General features: G+C 53.1%; 1 protein-coding gene across 4 annotated transcripts in view; it reads left to right on the top strand.

Moving 5' to 3' along the window:
• The window catches only part of ANKS1A (ankyrin repeat and sterile alpha motif domain containing 1A), a gene marked incomplete at both ends in the record, with an annotated part of 172,242 nt that extends 145,069 nt beyond the window's left edge, over positions 1-27,173 (top strand). For 2 of the 4 annotated variants that reach the window (XM_084228654.1, XM_084228653.1), the window contains 13 exons: positions 3,260-3,326; positions 8,245-8,351; positions 18,806-18,904; positions 19,759-19,911; positions 20,033-20,140; positions 21,699-21,863; positions 22,906-23,031; positions 23,235-23,306; positions 23,495-23,581; positions 24,132-24,269; positions 25,939-26,109; positions 26,377-26,475; positions 27,054-27,173. In XM_084228654.1, coding sequence (XP_084084780.1) covers positions 3,260-3,326; positions 8,245-8,351; positions 18,806-18,904; positions 19,759-19,911; positions 20,033-20,140; positions 21,699-21,863; positions 22,906-23,031; positions 23,235-23,306; positions 23,495-23,581; positions 24,132-24,269; positions 25,939-26,109; positions 26,377-26,475; positions 27,054-27,173 — 1,512 coding nt within the window. The remainder of the gene's footprint in view (positions 1-3,259; positions 3,327-8,244; positions 8,352-18,805; positions 18,905-19,758; positions 19,912-20,032; positions 20,141-21,698; positions 21,864-22,905; positions 23,032-23,234; positions 23,307-23,494; positions 23,582-24,131; positions 24,270-25,938; positions 26,110-26,376; positions 26,476-27,053) is intronic. The other 2 variants (XM_084228656.1, XM_084228655.1) reach the window with 1 other exon arrangement.
• Positions 27,174-27,587: the final 414 nt, after the last annotated feature.

Genomic DNA, 27,587 nt, shown 5'->3' with positions numbered 1-27,587 from the left:
CAGCTGGGGCTTTGGATGTTGGGTGGTTATGAAGATAATGAAATACATAATGTAGATGACTTTATTTCAAAAGATACCTTGGAGCCACCCTCAGTTTCAGCTCTTTCCCACTCAACATTCTGCATGACTTTGGGGAAACCACTTTTTCATTGCTGGCTCTAAATTGAAACTCCCCTCTCCTCCTACTTTCTGCCTAGACCATGAGCCAGGCCCTGGGGGTAAAGTGGCACATAAAACAAGCAGCCCTCATGCTGCTTACAATAATGATTCCTCCCCATACATGGCTTGGCCTGTAGGAAGTAGCCAAAGACTGGTGGAGCATTGGCAGGGATGGGGTCCCACCCTCAGGTAGAAGAAGGTTTCTTCACCTCAAGTGCCCTACTTTTCTCCTATTCATGTGGAAAAGGACAAAGAAGGTGAATTAGCAGATAACTATCAAGTACCTGCTCTTTGCCCAGCTTCAAGGCTTCTGTAATCCAATTGGGTAACTCAGGCTTCAGGACCTGGCACTGGTGTGTCATTTTCGCACCAGGTTGGGGGAGCAACTTGGCCTGGAAGAAAGGAGCTGTCTTCAATATCCCTAAATCTTTCTTGTGAAGAGGAGGTGCTTTAGGGGGCTAATGGGACTCCTGGGTTGAAGTTAGAAAAAAGTTTTAAATCAGTGAAAAGACAATTATAAATCAGCACTTTTTGCAAATGGGGTGAGCTGAATGGGAGAAACAAGAAGCACCCCATCTCCAGAAGGCCTTTAGCAAAATCAGGCAGGGAGTGAGAGTTGGCGTGTGACCTGTGAGGTCCCTGTTGATGTGTGTGTGCACGTGTGTCACAGGGCAGTATAGAGAAAATGCTCCTCCTGAAAAACTGAGAGCCGCACTTTCCAATGCAGTCTAGTAGTATGTTGGTATAGAGGTTACTTAACACACAGGGCTGTATTCGAGCAAGCATTTTTACAGGGTACACTCTATCCCCAAATGAATCCTGCTTGCTACCTTCTCTCCTTTGCTTGCAAAGCTCTTTTACCCCAGTCAGTGTACTCATACCACGTGTGGGTTAAATGCCACTCACCTGTAGGGTTCTCTACTGTAAGTCCCAGGAACTATGAAAACCGCCTATGCCAAAATGGAATAATAAGCTTCTGCATTTAAAAATATTAATGTTTATAAGTTTGAGGAGGAGAAATAACTAGGTATTGCCCTGCGGATCTGCTTGCAACTGCGTGCAAGGACACGTGGAGAAAAGTATTAATCATAGCTCTGCTTAGAATGAGAATAGATTGGAAAGTACACATGGGCCTGCCCGGGAACTGGTAAAATAAATTGTCACATTACCATATACCCAATGACTGTACCTCATCCATTGAAAAAAGAGTTGTTATGAACTGTGGAAAGATGTGTTATTAAATGGAAAAAGCAAGATGCAGAACAGCGTCCGTGGAATGCCTCTACCAGAAGGTGTTTTCTTGTGGATAGAACAGATCTAGGAGGACCCTTGAGAAACTGATTGTACTGGTTGCCTCCAGAGAGGAGAGCAAGGCAGCTCAGAGGTAGGGGTAGGAAAGAGACTTTTTCCTGAATAATCTTTCAAATTTTGAATCATGTAATGGCTATATGGCTCTTCAGAAAATAAAAGAATATTTTTTAAAATGTCAAAATGTTTTACTCCATTAGGGCGCTGGGGACAACAGGAGGGAGTTGGGCTAATTTTTTATTGAGCATCTACTACGAGCTAGAGCTGTGGCTATAACTTTAGTCCACACAACCCTTTACAGGAGGCAGTATCTGTGCCCATTTGTAGAGCTTTCAGCCTGAGGCTTTGGGCAGGTGAAGACACTCACCTGTCCACCAGGGTGGCTCCTTGTTGCTCAAAATTCCTGTCCGAGGAGGCAGTACTTGGAAGGGCCAGGGCCAAAGAATGTGATGTACTGGGGAGCAGGGAGGAAGGCATTTTTCCAGAGCAGTGCAGATTTGTGAGGTGCTGCCCACTCTAGCTGCTGAGGCCAGTAAGTAGAGGTGCACCCTTTATTTGCTCCCCGCTGCACGTGTATTGCGTTTCCCTCTGCTTTTGCCGAGCTCCAGTGTGTACTGTCAACATGCAGTCGGTGGTGGCATGAGCTGGCAGTCACTTCTGTAGCTGGAGGAAAACACCTCCTGACCCCAAAGGAGAGGGACTGTTCTCTGATGCTTTTCAGCTGGGTGGCTGGGTGTCAACTGTGCCGTTTTTGTCTGCCAGCTGGATGCCGACTGGAGAGTTGTTGTTTTTCTGATGGTCAGACCCAGGCTCCTTACTTGCACTTGGAGAAAAACACATCCAAGCCCTGGTACAAAAGGTCCTCTTTAATTTCTTTGGAAAAGGAGTGGTGAATGAGCTCATTATCACTGCAATCCAAAAAGAAGAGGGTGGGGGAGAAAGTGGCCGTCTCCTCATTGCCTCATCTGACCTAGGCCAGGTTTCCTGGAGTAGGGGGCTTGGATCTGGCTCAGGGGGACCGAAGCCAGATGGCTGGGACAGGTGGTCCATGGAAGGGACCACAGTGCTGGAGACATTTGGATGCTTTGAGACCAGCAGTCTCTGCTGTGGTCCAGAGGAAGGACGAGTGTCTGTGCCTCTTCTCATACCCTGAATGCAGAGCTCCATCCAGGACTGCGGGCCTCCAGCGAGCAAAAGATCCTCCATTCAGAGCGATGCGCCCACCTCACTTTTGCTTCCAAGAGGTTCCTTTGTCAGGTGCTCTGCTTCTCTCTGCTCTCAAAATGTTCCTCAGAGCCGGCAGTGATGCAGTGTCAGTGATCTGCTAGTGCTTGTGCCTTGCCAGACACTGCTCTAGGCACTTGGGGGGTAAAGTAGAAAGAAGCTGACAGTCTCTACTCTCTCAGAATTTAAATTGTAGCATGTGCCAGGTGTGGTCTGCTGTCTCACATTCTATCCAATCTCTGGGGGAGATTGCAGAGTCTGGGGGAACTGAGGGGAAGTTGAAGGTGATAGGTAAATGTCTTGAGAGGAGGTCCTTGGGCATTTCCAGCAGTGGGGCCCTCGTTGCGACCTGCTCACTTCCTTAAGACCATGTCTGCAGACCTGCTGGGCTGTGGCCAGGGAGGCTTTCCTAGATCTGAACAGCAGCACCTTCTGATACCTCACAGCAGGTTGGTGCTTGGAATCATCTAGAAAGACCAAGAGGCCAGCCCCCAACACACTGATAGTGAGCTGACAATGTTTAACCCAAACCTGACCACCTCACCTTTTTCTTCCTCTTCTGTTTCAGATTGAAAAAATCATGAGCTCTATTGGAGAAGGGATTGACTTTTCTCAGGAACAGCAGAAGATCTCAGGTATTGTACCACGCAGCTGTTTTCCCCAAAATAGGCTTCTTTCTGGCTCAGGTTTTTCCTCTGACACAGAAGGCAGATATTTAGGGGGTGTCGATTAGATACCCCATCTAGTTGTTATTTTTAGAATCGTTACTCCTTTTACCTGGTGGAGGAGAAAGTATACGAATTAAATTTTAGGTTATTAAGAAGCTTAAAAAAAAAAAACAAACAGCTGTCACTTGTGTTTGTAAATGCAGGTGTTCTCAGTTTGGTTTAAATTGGAGTGTGCCTTGCTCTCGTTTCCCCGCTTGGAGGCAGTCACAGCACTAACTCTTAGAGAAAATGTGCCTCAGTGACCTGATCCAAGACAGTGGCCAGGCATTGGCTTGGACCACAGGGCTCAGGGCTTGATTTTGCTGTTTTCTCCTTGTGTCTGTTTCTCCATTTTTCACTCCAGATCACTGCTACTTTGGGTGTTCTTTTCATTTCTAAGCCACACATGGGAGGTCTACCTCTGTTTCCTTTGTTTAAAACAAGGAATTAGAGAAAGCCATATCTGAGCTGCTTTCCTTAGGAATAGAATTACGGTTGAGTTACCTTCTAGGTGAGATGATAGTTGCCTGGAAGTTGCCTCTGAGAGCACCTCTCACATCCCTCTTGCTGGCTTGGATGAAATGCCTCTCTGCATCAATGCCTCTCTTGCTCATGTGGAGGCTCCAACCAGGATCGATGGCATCAGTGACAAACACTTCTAGTTTCTCCCTGGGCTTCTGGCCCCATGGAGTTCTGAAGGGTGGGGGGCAAGTGTGTGTGTGTTGGGCAGAGAGGAGCTGTGGGGCCTTGAGAGAGCATAGACTCAGGAGCCTCAGCCCTGGGTTCAGAGCCTGGTTCTAAATACGTATGTGTCTCGGGTAAGCCTCAGTCTCCCTGAGTCCTCAGCTCCTTATCTGTAGCTTTTAGATGATTGTCCCTACCTCATAGATTTGTTGGGGATGAGTAATAGATACAAATATGTGAGCTCTAGAGGTACTCCGTTAGTAGAGCTCTGCTCATTTCGTTCATGAAATCATTACTGTCTCGTGTCGAGAAACCTGCAGGGAATAAGGGCATCTGCTTTCCTGGCTTGTCTCCTTCAGTTTCTCAGTTTGGGTTCAAAGAGCCACCCTCCCTCCAGAGCTGGATTTCCTCGGGTCCTAGCAGAGAGGACCTGCCTCGTTTCGTTTGCTTTCATCAGGTTTGGATTTTGCCAGGGTTTCCAGGCAATTGCTTACACTCAGATGACCTCCCGCTCTCTTGTAGCTTGCAGGCTTTACCAAGAGTCAGCTGCTTGTTGGGAATAGATGTCCAGGACTTGGATAAACAGTGTTGTCATTTTCCAAGCTGTGCTTTGGGGATGGCTGGGGGTAAATGGCAGTCCATTCCGTTGAGACTGAATTCTGCCTCCCTGTTCCCCTCAATGTCTAAAGAATGTAAATCACTTGCATGTGGGGTTAGAACCTCATGGCTTTGCTAAAAACAGATGTGGCAGCACCTTTGGAGAACACACTTGGGAGAGACCTTCTCCTTGGAGGTGGTAACACTTAGCTTTGGTGTGGTCCCACATTCCAAAAGTATTACCCCCAGCAGACCCATGTGAGTGGTGACAGTTGGTCCAGCTAGAACTCCAAGTTCCTGGATCCCAGCCCACTGCCCCAGCTTGGGAAAGTCAAGGACAGGCACATGAAGATGACCTTCTGAACAGAGTGGGTCCACCCACACTGCAGAGCCTGCCATGTCAGCACTCCTGCCAGGCCATGAAACCTGCCCATGAACTCTGTCCTCTGATTGGGGGGTGCAGGGGACAGAGAAGGTTCTCCAGGACCTTGGGTGGTACCAGTGACACCAGCTTTTAGCTCAGACCAAAGCAGAGTTCTTGTTTATTTTGAATTGTCAGTATTAGGATTGAGATTGTCCTTGGGTTTCTGGATCCAGAGAAGAGATTTATGCTCTGGGGTTGCCAGCTGGGAGAAGAAGCTGGCCCTCCTACAGACAGCCCTTAGCTAAGCATGGGATTGCCTGGCAGGACAGGTTTTACTGATAGACAAGACCCTCCCCATATGGCACTTGAACCTCTATCCTGCTTTGGGGTCAAGGGTCCCTGAGCTGGCAATCCTCAGCAGACATGTTTTATGACTTGTCCTCTGTCAGGAGTCCAGAGACGTTAGCCTTCCACTGACCTGGGCCACTCTGGCTTCTTTCAACAAAGGCCCGTCAAGAAGAGAAATGCTTGGCTTTCTTTCACTGAAGCATGAGTAGCCACTTCATGCAGGCTGCTTCTGGGCCTGACTTCCCTGCACACAGAGCCTTTCTTTGCCCCAGCCGTTGGCGGCTTGGGGGATGCAGATTCTTCCCACCATATTTAGAGGGTGGCACAGGGCTGCTGGGATTTTGTCTCTACGCACATTACCTTTTTGCCTCTTCTGCTGTACTTGGGATTTGTTCCTAGTTTCCCCTTGTCCTTGGTGCCTCCCTCCCACGCCCTCCTTCTCCAGGTAGCGAGTGGCTCCTGGGCTCTGACAGGCCCTGAGAGAGGTCTCTTTCCAAGTTGTTTAATACACTAACCTGTGGAGTATCAGGTATCACATCCTTATTTTGCTGGCTATTTTTTGTGATACCCCAGTGGCTTATCTTCCTGACACAGAGGCACCCTCATTCCTGAAGTAGCACGTGGCGGGAGTGGGGTGTCACTGAATCTGTGCTCTCTGGCCAATGTCATTCCTCTGTCCCCTCTCCTGGCTGTCCTAGAAACTGTCGGCCAGAGCTATTGGAATATTCCCTCTCTTCTTCCTGATAAGCTCCATCCAGCACCTTGAGCTGGAGGTAAAGTTTCCCTGTCTCCACCTTTCACACGCATGTGTCTTGGCTCACATCAGATGTCGGGGAATCTGTCATTTTGCTCTGATGCTCGTGCCGCTGTCTCCTTCTCCCTCAGCGACAGCGGCGGCGGCAGCAGCAACAGCAGCTTCTGCTCCGATGTCCGATCCCTGATGTATTTTCCTGAGAGTGGAAGGGAGGAGGGCGGGGAGGGGAGGAAGGGGAGGGCCAGACATTATGAGAGTGAGGAAGGACTGTGGAGCAGGCAGAGGCAGCGTGGAGCCCAGGAGCCTTAGACAAAGCCTTCTGCTGCGGTTCTGTAAGCGCACACATCCAGCGGCAGCAGGCAGGACCACAAGCTCCCGCGGGGGGATTACAAGCAGGAATGAATCAGCAGCCGGGGACACTTGACTTCATGGGCATACAAGAGCCTGCCGCTTAGCTTCCTGGAGCAGACAGCCCCACTCAAGGGCAGGGGAGCTCAAGTATCCCCCGGACTTGGCATCTTGGAGTGCAGCTGCAGCGTGCATCCTTGACCACCATCTGGTCTGCAGAGGACAGAGGAGAGGGGGAGCCTGGGACGGTGGGTCACCAGGGTCTTCTAAATACCAAGCCAGTGGCCTTGGCCTGCCCAAGGGGCAGAGAGCCCAGCAGCGACAGAATGACTTTCACCGTGTCAAGAGTTCTCTGGAGGTGATGTTGTAGTTGGTTCTCCTTTTTCCTGACTCATACCTTTTCCTCCCCTTCGCTTTTTTCCTTCTTTCATCTGTTCTTGCCCATGAGAAGTAGGTGGGGGTTCAGGTGTTCCGCTCAGAACACCCAAGGTCTGCCAGGAAGGGCTGAACTTTTCTCCTTTCTGCGCCACCACACTCCTCTGTCTTACCCGAGGAGCATAGCAAATAAGTGTCCTCCCTTCCCTGCTCACCCCTAGAGGAGAACGCCAAGATCCGGAGACCCCGGGAAGACAGTTGCTGTCTTTATCACTCAGCCAAAGAGAACAGCGCAGAACGTGAATAGACTTAAGCTGCCACAGCTCAGCTGACAGAGGACCGCTTCCTTTTTCTCTTCTTTTTATCTGGTTGGGTTTTGTCTTCTTTAGCCAAGAACTGGATCTGCCTGCCTGTTTTCCACCTGAGCAGGCAGGCGAGTCACAGGAACAGCCACTGTCAGAAGAGGAAAATGAATGCCCAGCCCCTGAAAAACAGCCTGGCCCGGGAAGGCAGCCCTGCAGCCAGAGCCCTGGCCTGGGAGACGCCCCGCTCGCCAGCGGCCAGAGTCTAACTGTGGACGGGGCTCGGGCCCTTCGGAATGCGATGTTGTCGGCCCAGCAGAGCCACACCCGAGCCTGATCCCCGAGCCCCGGCCCATGCGCCCCACTCAGCCCCTCGCTGCCTTGGGCCTCTCAGCGCAAAGGGCCAGTGGCCATGGTTTGCTTATTCCGGGACTGCTGGGGGAAAACAAGTAAAAGTCTCTTTTATCCCCCTGCCGTGTTCTATGCTGCTTGTGTTGCATGTGCTGGGTTCCTGTGAACAGCCACCGCTGCTTCCCTCCCGGAGCCCTCGCTGTGTGCCTGTGTCCCTCAGCTGCATGAAGATGTGTGCTGTCTCCTGACCAGTTTATGCTGCAAGGTCACAGAACTTGCGCGGGGGCTCCAGAAGTTGCATGGATCACAGGAGCTCCCCCGCCCCTTCTAGTGCCCGTGGGAGCAGACTTTCTGAAATACCTCAGTGTGAACGCTGACGAGGAGTTGACCCGGAGACCATTGGGGGTTGGCTTCCCCCACCCCCAAACCTGTGGGCAGAGACCGTGCATGTGCCACCTCGGCCCGGAGCAGCTCGGACTGAGGGGGTGTGAATGGGCGGCAGCGCCCGAGGTGGGGAAGTGCGTGCGGCGCTGGGCCGTCCTGCCCGCGTCCTGTGCGCAGAAGAGGAGCTGCGGCCTCTGCTCTCGGTCTCTTGTACATAGTTTGGCTGCTTTATGGTAATGACTATGATGTGGCAGTGCCATCTGTCTTCCTCTGAGTGCCGCTGCTACCGCCTTAATGGTTTTTCCCTTTTCAAGCGTCTGCCGATTCCTCTCTCGTCAGGTTCGCGGACGCTGGAGCAGAGCGTCGGGGAGTGGCTGGAGGCGGTTGGGCTGCAGCAGTATGAGAGCAAGTTGCTTCTGAATGGCTTTGACGATGTCCGCTTCCTGGTAAGTGCCCCTCGCCGCCTCAAGGGTGGGGTGCAGCTCCGTGGAAACACACTTGCCTGGTCTCTCCGTCGCCCCTGCTGGAGTTTGGAACAGTACGTAGACCGGTATCCCAGGGAAGAGCTGAACTGACCACTTAGACATCCAAGAAACCAGCCAGTGCTGCGCCTTCTTCCTAATTCTGTCTCCCTCTAACTCTGCTCCAGAAACAGTTTTGTAGGGACAGCTTTTTGCAAGTGGCTTTCTGAGGATGAGGGTCCCTGATGACAGACCACTGCCCCCTGCTGACCTCAGACCATATGTTGTGCGATGAGGCGTCAGGTCGTCTCGTTCCAGGTCAGGCACCAGGGCTCTAGGTAGACAGGACAGCCAGGTCTCTTGTGCTGACTCCCTGCCCCGTCTCACCTGGATACCAGAAGTTGCTTTCATTCTCCAAAACATTGCAGCCAAGCAAATAGTTACTGAAGCAAGGAGCCTTGTCTCTGGCAGAAAGCATTCTTCCCTATCCCGCCAAAGCCCAGAGCCTAAGGTAGGGACTGTAACTGTGGGGTCTCGAGTACTTGTTGTTCAGAGGTTGTCCAGAGTACAGAGTGATTTGGTGGTTGGAAGGATTGGTTGCTTTTCTGATGTGTAATTCTCTACTATCTTCTTACAAAACACGAGGGGTCAAAAAGAAAGAAAAGGGAAGAAGAATCGGTGTCGTTCTCAGGCTTCCTGCAGAGTAGGAGTCAGACTAGGATGTTGGGCTTGGGAATCCGGCACCCCCTCTGTCAGTCCATGACAGGTCATCCCTCTCCCGGAAATCCCCGTGAGGTGTTCTCGTGGGTGGGCTTGGGGCAGCATAGTCTGGGCACCCAGAGCCAAGGGCTTCAGCTCACGTTGGAGGCAGCTCCGGCATCCCTGGGGCAGGCGTTTAACAGTGATGACGATGCGAGCCGACATTTCTTATTAGTGCTCACTGGGTGTGAGGCCCGTCCTTAGTGCTTTGCATATATTACCTCGTTGGGTCTTCGTAGTGGCCCTGAGATGTATACTAATGTCATCTCCATTTTCCAGATACAGAGCGATTGGGTGGCTTGCTCAGGTTCACACTGCTAGAGTAGGAATGTGCACCCAGGCACCACTCTGAGGGTCATGTTCGAACTACCCTGATACGTGGCCTCTTTCTTATATGTGGATGTGGGGATTGGGACTTCACCACTCATATACTTTAAGTCACCTTCAAACATATCTTAGAAGCTTGGTTTGAGGTGAATCTAGCAAGCCCTTCCTCACCTTTCCCAGCAGGCCTATTCCTGCTCCCACAGTTCCTGGGACTGCAACCCTGAGTCCACCTGAAACTTCCTGCCTTTCCTGAAACAGATCTCTCACCACAGCCACCTCACTGGGCTGCCTCTATTGAGGGGCAGTGGTCAGTCAGCCCAGAGGTCACCCACTGCCCTCTCCTCTGCAGTGTAGATCTCCGTGGGTTTCCTGCTGACCATGGGCATGGGGTGCCGCCCTAAGAGCAGCATCTGTGAAGGGCCGCCGGGGCTTCCAGAAGGAACCCAGACTAGGACCCTTCCCCTCACCTGGGCCAGCTCCAGTACCAAGGCAGACTGGAGTCTGTAGCAAACCAACCTCCTATAGGATCAGTTATTTTCAGCTTTTAAAATCTTAGGTTTTAGGGCTTTCCCAGTGGCGCAGCAGTTGAGCTCTGGACTGCGAAGCTGCCCGCAGCCGGCTGCTGGCAAGGGTCCCACATGGCACGCAGACCTCTCCTGCCACCCGCTGCTCCCCTCAGCAGTGTACTTCGGTCCTTCTGCCTGTTCTGCTCCCCGCTCTGGCTCTGGTGAATTCTCTCACCCTCCTGTGCTTCTGACTGTATCCAGTGCTTGTATAAACAAATAAATAAATCTTAAAAAAAAAACACACAAAAAAAACAGAATAGTTAAAAAAAAAATAAAATCTTAGGTTTTAAAATAGTAATTTATTTTTCTTTTTAAAAAGTTAAACTGAGTATATTTATGGCTCTTTTTAACCTGACTCCTGTCTCACATGTTCCTTGAAGAAGTCCGGCAAACTTGGGAGGAAGGCAGGGCTGCAACCGGTGAGTGAGAATGGGTGGCCCCCGTGCTGAGTATTTAGGGGCTGACCCCCTCTGAGCACACCCTTCATCAAACTGGCCATCAGACTGGCAAGGGAGGGTGGCCATGGACTTCGGTGTCCCCTGAACTGCTTTATTATTTTAGATGTTGAACTCTAGACTTCTTACCCCACTTTCCGCTAAGTTTAGAAACGGTCAGTTTCCCTAACCCTTTCCCTTCCTCTGTCACTTGGGCCTCTGGAGAAGTCTGGCTCTTGCCTCTTGCAGGGCCTCTGTAGCACAAGGCTGCTGCTATTTGGAAAGGTGCTCATCAGGGGAGGCCAGTAGCTCACTCCTACCAGGCCCCTCCTGCTGCCCTGGTTCAAGCTGCTCCTTGTCACCGCACTCTCAATTCTGGTGGGACCGCTGGCAGGTGGAGTCTGTACAGGAAGGTATGCTGATTACCCTGCACTTGGCATGTTATTTCAGACACCTACCATGGTCTGAGTAGCCATGCAAAGCATCCTGGGTAATTGCATGTAAGTTACCAGATGGGCTACAAGGCTAATTAAGTTTTAGCAACCAGAAAAAAAGAGGAGGAAACACAAGAAGGGGGCATCTTTGTTTAAAGGCACCTCATTGTGGATGGTATCAGTTATGTTGCATTAGCTATGGTATATCCCCTGTGGTTTTGTTTTCAATAGGCTCTACCAGTTTCCCCTCCTTTTGAAATGCCCTGGAGACCTACTGCAAGATACGGAAGGAGCTTTAGGAGCTCCTTTAGACGTAGTAGCAGCCTCTGGAAATTGAGGGTGTTTCACAGACCAGGTGCTGCTATGCCATTTCCCTATGACAGGGGCATTTGTGGATGCTGTGCAGCTCCTTGTCAGAGTGGAAGGGTCTTGAACATCAAAGGGTCTATCCATCCTCTCTGTGCCTGAATCACTTCTAGGTCATCTCTGCTAAAATGTTCTTTCAATGACAGGGTATTCATCACTGACAAAGCAGTAGCCATTCATTCTTTACATTGCTTGGGCTGATTTAGAATGTCCTTGTTTTTAAGTAGTTTTTTTGTTTGTTTGTTTGTTTTTGTTTGTTTTTGCATAGAACTGGGATATAGGCCAGAGATGCAGGGGGTTGAGAAGATTCACCAGAGACAGAACAGGGAGCAGAGCAGGCAGATTTACTGAAACACACTGCTGAGGGGAGCAGTGGGCAAGATAGGAGAGGTCTGCTGCATCATCTGTGGGTTAGCTTCCTTGCCGGGGATTGAACCCAGGCCACAGCAGTGATAGCACTTAGACTTAACCCCCCAGGCCACCAGGGAGGCCCAAGAGTGTTCTTTATATTGAGCCAAAATCTGTGTTCTGTGGTTTCGGTTCCTTGGTCCCAGTTTTACCTCTGTGGCCACACAGAATGCACGTAAGCCCATCATGACTTCCTGTGCCCTATTTTGTTTAGGCTCAGCACCATCTCTCCTCACTGTTCCTCTTCTGATGTGATGGCTGAACTAGACAGCAAGCATTACAACTTACGCTTTCTTCCTAAAAGCAGAAAGGGCCTTTGATTTGGAGGAGTCAGGGCCAGGGCAGTGGGGCTGCCAAGTGCTGACACCAGACCCCGCGAGACGGAGTAGGGGATGTGGCTTACACATCTGCCAGCCAGCCCGCTGGCTCGTGCATCATCACCAGTTCCATTTGCAGCACACATCTTTTCCACAGGAAATGGGCTTGCTTAAGAGAAAGGAGGAAGTGCATTTAATTAGCACGGAAGAAAGGTCACTAGTGGTTGGCACGTTGGTGGCTGGCACAGGGCTCTGTCTCAGCCCGACCTCCCTTCACAGAAGTGTTGACTAAGTAATGGTGCTCCTTGTGCGGGACTGTTACATACGTGGATGTTAAAAAAAAAGTTTTAGAATATCTGCTGTGGGGAACTGTTCATCTTGGAGTATTGAATGAAGAAATGAAAACACTAAAATGCAGGTGCAAGGTGATCTTAATTTTCAAAAACAGAAAGCATTCTTGCAGAAGAGGTGCAAGGGAGAAAGCCGAGATGTGTCCAGTGGATGTCCCAGCGGGACTCTGGTGGCTTCATTTTCTTCTTGGAGGGTAATGAATTTTCTGCATTACCTACAATGAAAGAATCTGGAGTCAGAAAAGCAAATAATCTAGGTGTCTTTAAGGCACTTGATGGCCCAGCTGGGAAAACAAGGCACATAAAGCAATGAAAACAACAGACGGGCCAAGTGTTAAGTGCTGCAGGGGCACAGAATGGGGAGGAGGGCCTGCTTTCAGGGAGTGTTTCCTGCAGGCCAGGCATTGAGCTGGCGCCCAGCCCTGGGGGCACTGGCCATGATTGGGCAGTTGGGGTCACTGAGGCCCAAAGTGGGGAGTTGCTGCCAGTAAGTGGCAGTGCCAGGGCACCGGCCCAGATCTGTCAACTTAGAACTTCTGGATTGCACTCACAGTCCGGGGGAGCTGTAGAGGCTGTGGGACTGGGAGAGAACAGGGGTAAGGAGAGGCTGGCGAGGGCCTTGGCTGTCTGTGGTGTTTGAGGAGGCTTGAGTATAGTGAAGGACAGAACCCTGACTAGGCAGAGAGCTGCCCCAGGTCTCTGAGCCCAGGTTTGCGTGGGGTAGGAGTCCCCTGTTTGTGTCCCTGGAGTCAAAGTGCACCTTAGACAGCAGGGTGGTTGAGAGTGGCGTGTGGTGGGTGGTTGTGTTGGGGGAATGGACAACCGGAGGTGATGAGTCTGGCACAGGCTCAGGATGGGCTGGACATGGCCTGGTGCAGCCAGTCATCGCTCCTGCTCCTCCCAGCAATTTATTTCTCCATAGGCTTCTCACGTGGCAGCTAGGTTCCCACTGTTTTCCTGTCTGTGTCTGAGACTGTGCCAGCTTGTTCTCACATCTTGGAGAGAAATGAAGGGGGAAGAGAAGCAAGCCCTGAGAGCTGAAAGACTTAAGCTCGGGGAAGAGGGCCTTCTTTATTGGCTTCTGGGAAGCTCTTCAGCTCTTTCTCTTCCCTCGCAGGGTTCAGTGAGCTGCGGGCCTGAGTAGAGGTGCTGTCAGCACTGTCAGGATGCCTGCATTTATTCCCCCCTACCCCCATCCATTCTAGGAGCCCACCACCCCATTAGGATTCCCAAACCCCAGTGTGAAGCAGGGTTGCAGAGGGAGAGTCTCTTCAACTGGGGCATTGGAGGGGCCACAGAGCTAAGCTCTGAAAGGAGACTACCCCTATGCGAGTGTGGATCCTGCCTCCTGTACTAACTGTTTCTGGGCACCTAAGAACTTCCTCCTCGGATACCTTTGGGGTTGGAGTGGCACCAGGTGTTCCCGGTCTCTGCTGGGCCCGTGACCATGGGCCCCTGGCCATGTGTCCTCTCTTTCTCTGCCTGACCATGTGGAGTTTTCAGGGTAACCACTGCAGTTATCAGGACTCCAAATCTCTTGGTCCCCAATACAGATTTGGCCTCCTCCAGTCCTTTTGTAGTAGAAGGAAATTTAAGAGCCCTTGAGTGCACATCTTCGTGTCTTCACATAACTGCACTTTAAGATGAACTGCACTGTGGACGGTCCTGCCAGCAGCTGCCAGCAGCCACCATGTCCACATGAGCAGCAGCAGTGGGCTCTGTCTGGGCATCTAGCATGTCTTTGTGCGGAGTGGGAATCCCGGGGGAGGACAGAGGCATAGACTCCCTAGCACAACAAACCAGTTATAATTCAGGGATTCATGGGCATCCCTGAAGCCCATCTGTGGACCCAGGGGCCCACAGACACCAGATTCAGGACACTCAGATAAGTTAGTTGCCCAAGGTTGCTCCTCATGCGAGCAGCTGAGCTGTGACTGGAAGCCAAGTCTCATGCCCCCTGTGGTACTTTCTCCCCCCACACTGCTCCCCACACATCCCTGTCCCAGAAGGATCTATACTGGCTTCATGCTCAGTGCCTCTTCCTGAGGGCAGGGCCTGGCATTTGGGCCACTTATGCTAGGCCAGAACCTCACTCCCAGGTTATAGTCTGCGGCAGGCCAACCATTCCATCCTCAGGCTGTCTGTTGGGAGCCATTTTTCCAAAGTCTGGAAAAGGAGCTGGTAAGGAATAAGACCCCAATAAACTCTTGTCCCATGGGCCTTTTTTTGACTACATCTTCCTCCCCACTCTGGGGATATAAATCCTGGAAGGGGGCTCATTGTTCCCTGTGGCAACTATTAGAATGTCAGGTGAAGTGGCAGCTGCAGTGGCAGGTGGACATCCGCCTTTCTCTGCAGGAAGCAGATTGCCTTTGTCCGCAGATCCATGAAGTAATAAGGCCTGCTCTGGGTGGTCTTGGAACAACCTTTGGTTGCAGACTGACTTGGGCCTACCCAACTCTGTGAAAAACAGCAAGCTCAGTGAACAAGGCTCTGGCGTTCTTCACCCACACTGCTAATTTTGGGGTGAATATGGTACCTTGATCTCAGACAAGGCCTCACATAGGCAGCTGTTTGGAGGTGATGGGCAGCAGCTTGATGGAAGGATGCTACTCCCAGTACAGAGACAATAGGGACCCCAAGATCTTGCTTGCGAGAACAAGGATTGTAAGGGCCATTGTTTCCATTCAACTGGGAAGAATTTCAACTGGGAAGAATTTCTGGGGTAACGGGCAGGTAGAGGGGGCCTCAGACTTCAGAAATTAGGAACTGGTAACATTTATATTTCTTCTGCATCTTCTCTAGAACTGGATGCTCTCTGTCACCATCAGTTGTGTCTCTCACGGTGAGGACAGGCTTAGGCTGGGCTAGAATAGGGGGTTATTAGGAAAACACTGGGTCTGGGTCGAGGCTGAGCTATTGGGGGTAGTGAGCTCTTTATAGGGCCAGCCCAGAGTTGGGGGACGGTGTCAGTTTGGGAGGTTCCATGGGAGAGTCCCAGAGGAAGCACAGATGGACACCGGGGCCACTGCCCACCTGGTCCCTGGAATGTGTTATTTAGCCCTGTGAGGCTGCAGTGGTAGGAGGAGGTATTAATGTTTGTAAGGTTCTGATGTAGGAACCTGAATAGCAAAATCAGGTTTTGAACTCTGTTCTCCCTTTATACCATAACCACCTTGCAGAGTGACTGGCACACACAAGACCCCAACCCCTGGATGATGAACCCCTGCATGCTCCAGGAACACGGTTTCTAGTCCCTCGTTAAAATTGCCGGGTCCCTCCTCCTCCTCCCTTTCTGTTGCCTCTCCCAATAGGAGGGTCCTTCCTGCTCTCCCTAGGCCAACTCCATATGTCCCAGACTCTCTCAGGCTGGGGGTGTGCTCACAAGTCTCTCGCTCCTGGCCCACCTTTGAGGGCCTGTGTGTGGTTGGGCCAACCGAGCACCAGGAAACCTGTTCTCTGTTCAGCCACCTACAGCCCAGAGGACCATGTCTGGCATGGCTGTTGCTGAGGCCAGTAACCTGTTCTAGGGACTACAGGAAAAGAAAGCCCAAGTGTCCAGTTGTGGGTTCTCTTGCCAGGCGCCATGTACTGGAGTCTATTGCAGGTATTCATAAAAGACAGGGAAATGTAAGAGGGAAATGTTTGCACACAATACATTAGTCTGTGAAAAACAGCAAGCTCAGCAGACAAGGCACCTGGGCTTTCCACCTCTGCCCTGCCAAGGGCCAAATGTCTGCCCCCTCTAGGCTCTGACCTCACTCAAACAAAGACCCGTATGTTCTGATGGGAGAGTGACGACAGCCAGAGCAGTACTAGACTGGACTTGCTTCTGAAGATTTATCATCTCCCAGAAATGGTTTCCAGACTCTCCACTCTGCCCGCCCTTCCAGCTCATTTCCATATTCAGGCTGACCTCCCTCTCCTCAGATAATTGGTCAATTCTACTGCCACAGTCATAAAAAAGCAGAGGCCAGAGAAAGCCTGGGCGGAGCTATTTTCCTGGCCTGATTTGACTCCTGGGGAAAACCTCCCCATGGCCCTTCCCTGCCTTCTTCCAGACCCCTGCTCAGTGTCAGAGAACAGTGGATTTGAAGAGACGCTCAGAAGAAGGGTGTGTGTGTGTTGTGGGGGAGGAGGGCATGTTCAACCAGGATAGTCATGAAAATATGAGTTTAGACCTTCAGAGCAGATTTCTCAGTCTAGGGCAGGGAGGTGGGAGGATGAGGGAAGAGCCAGTTGAGAGAGTGGAGGGCTGACAGTCCACAGCCATTGCTGTATTGATTTGAGGGACCTGCTGGCTCTGGGAGAGCAGCTGCTAAAGCTCATGAACAAACAGCTCAGACCGAAAGGCCCCAGGTTTCCACCCCTGACCAGATATGGGGTGCACTTCCAGGTTCTCCAAAATCTGTGTGCTGAGGAGCCACCTCAGAGCTTGCCAGGCCCTGGCTGGTGCAATGTAATGCTGACTCTGTCTGCCTTCAAGAACGTTGTAGATTTTCAGTGGGCCCTGCATCGGTTTCTTTCCCACATTTAAAAAAAAAAAAAAAAGTTTTTCTAATAGAAAAGTCATACAACCTTATTGTAGGAAAATTTGAAAATAAAGCACAAAGGAAAATGTAAAAGCCATCTACAAATTCATCTCAGGGACAAGCAAAACAGTTACCATTCTGGTGTATTTCTTTAAGTGAGTTAATACTTTTTAAGTAAGGTTGGGATCATTTCTGCCATTTCGGTCTCTTTTTCTAAGCTTTTACTCTTTTTAATCTTAGCAAAATTTGGATTATAGCATTTATGCATTTTTCTAACCTGGTTTTTACAGCTACTAATGTATTGCGTGCAAACATTTCCTCGACATTTAACTGTCTCTTATAAGTACCTGCAACAGCTTCACTCACGCTGCCATGGGCACCCCGCAGCTGGGGGAAGGGACAGCAGGCCTTTGTGGCTCACTGCTGTCCACAGACTGAATTTCTCCCCAGGCCACTTGTGAGCCTCACCCTCCTGCTCTGGGCTGCTCATGCAAGGGCTGAGTTGAGCGTGTTGTATTGGAGAGGTGGGCGCTGGGGGCTTGGCAGACACCCACCAGCTGGGTGGCCAAGAAGGTGGCATCCTGGCGCCACCCCAGCCATGGAAGCTGTCTCCTTGTCCCTCTGTCCCTGAGTGCATCCTGGCGCCACCCCAGCCATGGAAGCTGTCTCCTTGTCCCTCTGTCCCTGAGTGTACAGGGAGCGATAGTGTTGCCTGCCAGGATGGAATGGCCTGGTGACAAGCCATTTCTCCAAGTGCTGTTGACAGTGGAAGGAATCTAACACATCATTGACAGGAACATAAAGATCTATCAGGCTTCGAAACACACAGACCCTTTGGCCCCAGGCAACCATTCTAGAAATGACACACACACAGGAAATTCATGCAGCATCAATTTTTACATTTGTCAAAGCAGAAATTGGAAGTAGTCGCTCTTACCAGGGAGCTGGTTAAATAAATTATCATATGTCTATAATCTAGATCATTATGCAGCTTTAATAAAAGAGGCGGGTCTGCATACTGAGTGGACTAATCTGCATAGAGGAAGAATAAGGTGTCAGCAGTGCATACAAGAGCCACATTTGTGCAAGATAAAGTGTGCACATGCATGTGTGCGTGCCCCGCTGGCTCTGGAGGGACATCCAGGAGAATGATGATGGGGGTTGGGTTGGGGGGCTGTGTTTGAGGGACAGGGCAGAACCATCTTTCGTAATCTTAAAACACCTATCCCGTGATGTTGATAGAAACCTCGTCAGAGCTCAAAGGAGGCGTGCAGTCTGACTGCCCCAAATCTCTGCTGTACCACTACATATGTAACCTTAGGCAACCTTTGTCTGCCTCCACCTCATCTAGAAAACTGGGATTAAAACAGCACCTAGGATGAGAGTTGTGAGCATAAGACAGGATGATTCACACAGGAGCTTTCCATCCCTGTGATCAGTAAACAAGCACCAGCCGACCTGGCCACCACCCCGCTGAGCACTGAGCAGCGGGGGTGCTTGCCTCTGTGCCCGCTGCTTCTGGGGTGGCTGTGCAGCCTCAGAATTATAACCTCATGTCTGAGGACCTGGGGATTAGCCCGCCTGTTCTTCACCTTGGCTGTTCTTCATGGAACCTGCTCTCCAGAGAAATGCACAAACACTCTGGGTGGGCTGGGTCTTATGGCCCCCCGGGCATACAGTGCTCCCCTCACTCCGTCTGTTCTGGCCCAGTCAGCGCCCTGCGTACATTCTGCCACCCTTCCACTGCCCGGCCTACTGGGCACCCTCAGCAGGGGAGGGCAACCTGGGCAGACTTGTCTTCTGCTGACACAAGCCTCCTGCTGCCTGGCCTGTCCTCTGTGGGGAGCTCCCAGTCTCCACTCCTTGATGCCTGCGGTGAAGAGAAGAATTGGGCCTTGAAAGACTGACCTGTCACCAGGCCCTCATATTCTCCTTTCTCTTCTCAGGGATCTAATGTGATGGAAGAGCAAGACTTGCGGGAGATCGGCATCAGTGACCCACAGCACCGGCGGAAGCTGCTCCAGGCTGCACGGTCCTTGCCTAAGGTGACCACCACCAGCCCTGCAGTATCGGCCTTCGCTGGAGCCAGGGCCATCTCCCTAGCACCACCTGAACAGGAACTGGGCTCTAGGCATACAGATCATTGTGGTGTCTGCCCCTCACAATGGGAGCCCCAGCAGACAGCTCCAATTCCTGTTTAACTCCTCACCAAGTCCTGAGGCCCAGAGTAGGCAGAGCATTAGGGACCATGAGGGACTTGCCCCAGGTGTCCACCCAGCACAGGATCTGGTGCCCACAGCCTAGATCTGTCACCTGGAGCCCTTTGGAGTCTCTTTCTCAACTCATTGGAGACCGGACCAGCCTGCATTGACCCCTGGGAGCCCATGGCTGGTGGCCCAAGCCTCTCCCCCTCAGCTGCAGTGGCACTGAATCCAGTCCCCTTGTCCTCGCCACTCAGAGTTCAGCATAAACACATTCCAGCAACGACACTGACACACATGCTTCACAGGCACACACCATTTTTTTTTGTTCCACCGGGTCTGTGATCTCATGAGAGCACAGATTGGGTGCCTTCTGCAAACCCCTCTCCCTCTCCAGTCTTACCCACTAGGGCCATCTTCCCCAGATCTGGGGTGCTCTGGTGGTCCCAACCCCTCAGATGGGGTTGACTGGAGCCAGGGCCATCTCCCTAGTACCACCTGGACTGGAACTGGGCTCTAGGCCCAGATAGAAAGGGCTGTGTGAAGGAAGGGACTTGGGGTGCCAGGGACCCAGACTCACAGAACCCCTCTTGTAGGAACTGTCCCCTGCCTACCCCAGTCTCCTGGTCCCCGTGATGCCTGGGTTCTTTGCCCTGTGAGCACTTTCAAAATGTGAGCCTGGCCTCCCTGCCCCACAGGTGAAGGCTCTGGGCTATGACGGGAACAGCCCCCCATCAGTGCCCTCCTGGCTGGACTCCCTGGGACTGCAGGACTACGTCCATTCCTTCCTGTCAAGTGGCTACAGCTCCATCGACACTGTGAAGAACCTCTGGGAACTGGAACTCGTCAATGTGAGTGCAGCTCCTTCCAGGCCTGCAGCACCTTTTGTGGTGTGGGCTGGCTGGGAGAGGCAGGCCGGGGTTGGAGGGCGTGGTGGGCCTGGTCACTACATGCTCTCTCCTTCCCTGCCAGGTCCTAAAGGTTCACCTGCTCGGCCATCGCAAACGCATTATCGCCTCCCTAGCAGACAGGCCCTATGAGGAGCCGCCCCAGAAGCCCCCAAGGTTCTCCCAGCTGAGAGTGAGTTGGGGAAGGCGGGGAAGGATATGCACGTGTTTTCTGTATTGTTAGGAATTCTTTTTCTTTTTTTTTCTTTTATTTATTTTTTTAATAGAGGCATGTTTATTTATTTATTTGTTTGTTTGTTTTGTTTATACATGCACTGGGTACAGTCAGAAGCACGGGAGGGTGAGAGAATTCACCAGAGCGGGAAGCAGAGCAGGCAGAAGGACCGAAGTACACTGCTGAGGGGAGCAGCGGGCGGCAGGAGAGGTCCGCGCGCCATGTGGGACCCTCCTCCGGTGGCCGGGGAGCAGCCGGGGATTGAACCCGTGCTGCAGAGGCCGCGAGCAGCTTCTCAACCCAGCGCTCAACCGCTGCGCCACAGGGGAGGCCCTTGTTAGGAATTCTTCAGTGACAGCGTGACCTCTGGGAGAGTAGCAAACCTCCCCTCTCCATTTGGTGGGGTCACTGCCACTCTTCTGCCCAGACAGAGAGGAACACAATGGGGTAGTTGTTTGGGCTGGTTTTTCATCAATTTCATGCCTCCCATCTGCATTCAGAGACGCTTGACATGGTCTATGATGAAAGGTCAAGTTTAAGGAGAAAGTAAAATGTTGGGAGAGGTAATGAAATATCTAAACAGATGGCTGAATTCTTGGCAGGGGGTAGAAGGAACTAGAGACAGAGTTCAGAGTACACAGCAGGACCAGGGTCCTCCCCAGGTCTTCTGAAGCAAAATCCCTGGGGACAGCGTGGGTAAGAGAACCTCTGCGAGTTCAAAAACCTCTTAGGTGATTCGTGGCTCAAGGCCGGTCATCCTGACTGCACAAGTGGGCTTGCCTCTGCGAGCCCGAAGTTCTGGAGGAGCGGTCTCCTGCCTGCTGTGTGCAGCTGACCGGCGGGGAAGGGTCCTGTGGTGAGCAGAGGGCTGCAAACAAGGCCCTCCTGCCTTGGCCCATTTATGGCAGCCTCAAAGTGGGCTTTATTTTATAAGCTCCCCTCTTTTTTTTAGCAGATGGGATGAGAAAGCTGAGGCCAAGACTAATTCTGGGAACCAGACAACACAGCTGGCATTCAGATCTGTAAATCAAGGGGACTGACTGGTCCTCTCAGTGAGGCGGGGTCTTGGGGTTCCGACTGGCAACACTGTGTGTGTTCTCAAGAACAAGCTTTTTATATTTGGCACGTGCCCCAGGTGCCCAAGATGGGCTCTGAACAGATGATTTTTCCTTTGATAGCTTTGAAAGTACTTCCCAGTCCCACATGGCTCCAGGCCAAGGGGCATGCCAGCGAACTGGGGGTGCTTCTGGTAGGGGCTCACCTGCAGGACTGGGTTGTCAGGGCTTCCTGGCTCCAGGAGGGACTTGGCTAGCCCTAGCTGGGCCCAGCGGGCTGTTTCTCCACAGACTCAGGCCCACCGTACTGTTAGTCTAGCACCTCCTTGACCTTAACTCAGTGCCTGTGCAGCCTCATAGATTCTCCTGCCAGGTGGCCCATAGCGGTCTGGGACTGGCTGACGCCTGCAACCCAGGGATAGTCTGTGATTTGGGTCTCACCTGATTTCTCCCCGCTGCAGTGCCAAGACCTGCTCTCCCAGACGTCATCCCCCCTGAGCCAGAATGACTCCTGCACCGGGCGGTCAGCTGACCTACTGCTGCCTCATGGGGACACGGGCAGGAGGAGGCACGACAGTCTCCATGACCCTGCGGCACCCTCTCGAGTAGAGCGCTTCAGAATCCAGGTGGAGTGGTGCATTCACACCCTTGGGGTATTGCCCCTGTCGGCAGGGGTCCCTCATTCCTTGGGCAGGACTGGGTCTGCCACACCCCACTGCTGCCCCTGTGCCTGGGCAGTGTTGGGCTGGCCTCAGGAGCCTCCTTCCATCATTCCCCACCCAGCTGGGTCATGCATCCAGCCCAAGCCTCCTGGGCCACCGCCGGGGCTGCCTCTGGGCCTGATGTCCCACCTCAGAAGTTCAGACTCACTGTCTCCTCTGACTGCAGCCTTCCACCCTCCCCCCTATATCTGTCGCCTCTGTTTCTTCCACTCTCAGCCACTTCTTGGCCCCTTTTCTTCCTTACGCCATCTACTCCCCAGACCTGTTTCTCTCCCCTCTTCAATTCATCCTTCCGGTCCACCTGCCCAGCAGCCTTGTGGCCCAGGTCAGACTCCACCCTGCTCCACTCCTGCAGCCCAGCAGTGGCACAGCTCCAGGGGCTACTCACCCGGCCTTGCCATCGGGTAGCTCCATGGTGTATTCACCCCCTCAGGGTATTGCTTTCAGGGCCCTGGGTTTATTCCAACTCCTGTCCCACACAGACTCCAGGCCCTGCCTCCTGTCCCCCATGTTACCCTGTTAACACACAAGACTGCCAGATGTCCCTCTCCCCGCCCTGTGTGAGGGTCACCGTACCTGGCAGGGACACCCACTGACTTCCCCAGCCCAGGAGCAGATCCAGGGCCCTTGACGGGAGACGAGGCTTCCAGGGAGCTGGCTCCTGCCACCCCATCCTTCATGCCTTACCCTTCCCCACACGCTTGTTTGCTCCTTTCTGGTTTTGGTCATTTCCCGTCTCGGTAAGACTCACCTCAGACTGAGCCTTGCTCTTGGGTGACACAGCTCCCTGCTTCTCTGACTTGGGTAGGCCTCACCTCTGCCATGAAGGCCTGTCTACCCCTTGCCCTCCCCACGCACCCCTTGAGCTCCTTGGGTGGCTGGTGTCTCTCGCCTTTGGAGCCAGGCAGAGAGCGCCAGCAGACCTGTGACCCCACATGTTCTGCAGGAAGAGCCCCGTGAGGCCAAGCTGACTCTTCGGCCCCCCAGCCTGGCCGCCCCTTACGCTCCTGTGCAGAGTTGGCAACACCAGCCAGAGAAACTCATTTTCGAATCCTGCGGTTATGAAGCCAATGTGAGTTGCCCCTGCCCTCCCAGTTGGGCCATCCTCCTGCCTCTGCCACCTGCTGTGCTCTGTTCCTCAGACACTTGCAGCCCCTCGGGGCTCCCCAGCAGGGTTGGGTTGGGGGGAAGTCACGGGGAATGAGAGCCACCAAACTGTGGCCCCTATATGATAGCACAGGACTCCCTAAGCCTGTCCACTGCTCGCTCCCACAGTATCTGGGCTCCATGCTGATCAAAGACCTGCGGGGGACAGAATCCACGCAAGACGCTTGTGCCAAGATGAGGGTAGGTTGTCAGGGTGGGAGGTGAAGTGCGGGGGTGCGGGCCTGCAGTTGGCACCAGCAGTTGGCAGCATTTGGCACCAGCTACAGCCCCTTGCCCTCCATGAGGACAAGGGGAGGCTGATGACTTTAGTAACCAAGGGACTTAGCCCCGACAAGGGGTGTTCACGATGCCACCCTTGTGTCCTGTAGAAATCTACTGAGCACATGAAGAAGATCCCCACCATCATCCTGTCCATCACATACAAAGGTGTCAAGTTCATCGATGCCTCCAACAAGGTGTGCTGCTCACAGGCCTGTTGATGGGAGGGGTCCCCCTCTCAGTCCCTCATCCCTTCCAGCTGGGTGTCTTCCCTAGTGTGTCCCCAGCCCCTTTCCTTTCACCCTCTTCCCAGTACCTAACAGGTGCTTGTCTCCCACCCACGCAGCCTGAGCCCAGCATCGCCCCTGGTGGCCTGGTGACAGGCTGCTTCTCTTCAGCATGATACCATCACCTCAGGCCCCTAGTGGTGTGATTCCTTAGTGAGCAAAGCACCTCCCGTGCCCTGCCCTTAGGGCCTCACTCTCCTGACGCCCTCCCTGCTTACCCTTGCCCTGCAGGCAGAAGGGACAAGCGAGCTGCTGGTTGGATGTGCATCTTGTACTCCCCCAGCTGCTGTGGTGGAGGATGTAGACCCAAGGTTAGACTCTGCCCACTACCCCAGCCAGCCAAACGGGAGCCCGGTGTTCGGCTAATGCCCTGGGCTGCGTCAAAAAGAGATGGTGAGGCCGAAAGGACGAGGCTAGGCCTCAGGGAACCTGGGATTCCAGACCCTGCTTTTCCCGGCAGAACATCATCGCAGAGCACGAGATCCGGAACATTTCCTGTGCGGCCCAAGACCCAGAGGACCTCTGTACCTTTGCCTACATCACCAAGGACCTGCAGACCAGCCATCACTATTGCCACGTGTTCAGCACAGTAGACGTGGTAGGTGGGGTCCTGCGGCACCAAGCTGGTGTCAGTGCAAGGCCTGTGGTCTCTGTCCTAGGTGGTGCTTCACAGTGTTGGTTCATGTGTGGTGCCCCAGCTGCCATCTAGTCCTGCCCCTTATACAGACCTGAGACCAGAGTGTAGGCAACAAGTAGCTTGTCCAGCGTGACAGAGATTCTGAAGTCGAGTGTTTCTTAGATCAGGCATAACCTTTGTGTCCTCCAGGCTGTTTGTCACCCCACCACCCTGATCCCTCAATCCTTGAGCTGGGCTGTCTATCTGAAATGGCTGCTACTCCCTCTTGGGGGCAGCAGAGCCTGCCTGGCAGAAGGTTTACTTCCCCTAGGCTCCAGCTCTGGGGCAGCTGAGCTGAGAGGCGCTGTCACACACTGCCCACAGGGTGGGCTGGGGGTTGCCCTAAGACAAGGCCCCAGCCATCTCCTCACTTGTAGACTTCTGTCCAGGCCCCTACTGCTGCCCTTGGGGAGAATAGCTAGCTCCCAGATCTCCATGGCGCCTGAAACAGACAGCTCAGGCCTTCCAGCCCCAGGGCCTCAGTGCTTGCTGGGGCCCAGCATCCATCTCCTGGCCACTTGCTAGCTGTGTGATCTTAGAAACTCCTCCCTCACCTCCTCCACGGGGGCATAATGGAACCAGCAACCAGCCTCATGGGGTAGTTTTGAAGATTGAATGAGGTAACCCACCCGGTACGCCTCTTTCCTGGCATGTGGCCTGTAGCTCACTCTCCACGTGGGTCAGTTCTGCTGTGACACAGTGCTGTGCTCCTGATGGTGACTGCTCTGTAGACCACGCAGGGAAACTGGGGTTTGTGTTAGGTGGGGCTGGCACAGTGCTCACTCAGCCAGTGACACTTTTAAAGGAAAAATAGGAACCTGATACAAACACTGGCACTGTTGTAGTCACCGTAAATGGTTGCTCAGTACTGCGATAAACCCAACTCTCCACCTGGAGAAAGACCTGACCTGACCTGGCCGGCCTGCATGAGGGTAGCACCGCCAGGAGCCCCGGGGAGAGACTGTGTCAGCGGTGGGCTCAGTGGAAAGTTGTGAGCCCAGCTGTGGCTGGAGTGCATAGTGTGTGTCCCTAGGTGACTTGTAGACTGAGTACAGTTTGGTTTTTTTTTGGTTAAAGATTTATGTATTTATTTATGCAAGAACCGGGATATGGGCCAGATGCACAGGAGGGTAAGAGGATTCACCAGAGACAGTGGGGAACAGAACAGGCAGACTGACGAAATAGGGGAGCTGCTGAGGGGAGCAGCAGGCGCGCAACAGGAGAGGTCTGCCGCGTCATGTGGGACCCTTGCCGGCCGGCCAGGATCGAACTGGCGCTGCAGAGGCTGCGGACAGCTTCACAGCGCTGTGCTCAACCGCCTACACCACCAGGGGAGGCCCTGAGTACAGTTTTTGCATTTACTTAGTGTAGGTTTCTTCCCAAAGAAATCCTGTGTGAAAAAACACAAAAGCTTGTTATGTCAGATGGTTCCCTAACCTGACAGTCATATCGGGACAGATTTGTGTTTTCAAAGCCAGCACTGTAGCAGAATTGACTGTAGTCTTGTTACCTATCCGGTGACACCTACGCCTGTGCTCAGGGGGTGAGGCAGCTCCTCAATCCTACCTGCTCAATTGTGCTCTTTCCCCAGAATCTGACCTACGAGATCATCCTGACGCTGGGGCAGGCGTTCGAGGTGGCCTATCAACTGGCCCTGCAGGCCCAGAAGTCCAGGCCCATGGGAGCCTCTGCAGCCGAGATGATTGAAACGAAATCTTCCAAACCGGTGCCTAAGCCTCGGGTCGGCATGAGGAAGTCAGCAGTACGTGGGCCCCAGGGTCTCAAGGGCATGGGGTGGCGCCAGCACAGGAGGATCTTCTCATACTTCAGGCCGTGGCCGTTCATTAGATCTGCCGCCGAGGTCCTCACTGGGAGGGCAGCAGCCCCTGACGCGGGCTCCGGGTTCTCCCTCACTCCCTCACCAGGCTCCGCCAGGGCACGGCCATCGGGGGCTGCAGAGAGCATGGCCGGCAGGCGAGCCCCCAGTAATGTCACCCCGTGTCTGTGTCTGCTTTGCTCTGCACCCCAGGTGCCGCCGCCCCCTGATAGTCGCTGTTGTCACTGTCACACCTGCACCACCCATCGTCCTTCTTACCTACCGCTGCCGTCTGTTAGTCCTGGAGTCAAGGTCTTTACACCTCTGCTGTCTGTGTGTCAGTCTTCCTCAAGTGACCGTGAGCGTTCTGGACTCTAGTGGCCTCTCCCTCTGCCTGAGCCACATTCCTCTTTCCTGAGCCGCGCCCCACCCCCCACCATCCTGTCTGTGCTTAGCCCTCTGTTTTTCTGCTGTGTGTTCCCTCTCTAGAGGTCTGGGGTGCCTGCTGTGGTCTTGCTCAGGGTGAGCTCTCAGGCCCTGCCAGAGGGGCCCAAGGCTTGGCCTTTCCAAGTTCTGTACCCTCTCTTGCCTCCGTGAACAGGTGTGGGGCTTAGAGCACCACACTCAGGCAGGGCCATGCTCCTTTAACCCAGTAGCTCCAAGGAATCCCTGGGGGAAATTGATTCTGAAGAGGCCTGGAGGTGACTCTCCCATGCCACCCCAGGGAGCTTGCTCTTCAGTTAAGGAAAGTGAGGATCCTCCTTGGGGTAGTCAAAGCCAGGATTACCTGTGGGTGGAACGGGGAGGAGTGGAGAGGACAGCTAGCCCTGGTGTTTCCTGGCCAGGCACAAGTCTCCCCCCTCTGACTTTACGCGCTTCTTCCTTGACAGCTGGAACCACCTGATACAGATCAAGATGCCCAGTCTCATGCCAGCGTCTCCTGGGTTGTGGACCCCAAACCAGACTCCAAGCGGAGCCTCAGCACCAAGTATGAGACCACTATCTTCTAACCACCCACTCCCTCTCTCCACTAGTCTCACTGTGCCTTGCCATCCGATCGATCTTTCTGCTGTTCTCAACTCTACTTCCAGCTGCTGACGCCAAGGCCCCACCCCACTGGGTCCTGCTCTCCTGGCAGCAGCTCTAGACACTGCACACTCACAGCTTGTACCTAACACCACCGGATACTGTGAATCCCCCCCTTGGGTGAGGACAGCTTTGGGGGGGTGAGTTGCCTTTGAGGTAGACGCCAAGAGGGCTGAGGGCCCCGTGGCACCCAAGAAGCCTCAGCGGGCAGGCACTGTGAATCCTGGGGGTCAGGGGAGTCTTCAAGCAGAGTCCAAAAGGCACCTGTGACAGCTCCCTCCGACTGAGCTGGGCTCTGTGGGCTCTCCTTTCCTATGTTCTGTGCTGAGCCACAGCCA

The sequence above is a fragment of the Talpa europaea genome (assembly GCF_964194135.1).
Source record: "Talpa europaea genome assembly, chromosome: 2".
In the NCBI taxonomy this organism is placed as follows: Eukaryota; Metazoa; Chordata; class Mammalia; order Eulipotyphla; family Talpidae; genus Talpa; species Talpa europaea.
The sequence above is the reverse complement of the archived record's forward strand: the minus strand, read 5'-3'. Positions and strand labels throughout refer to the sequence as shown.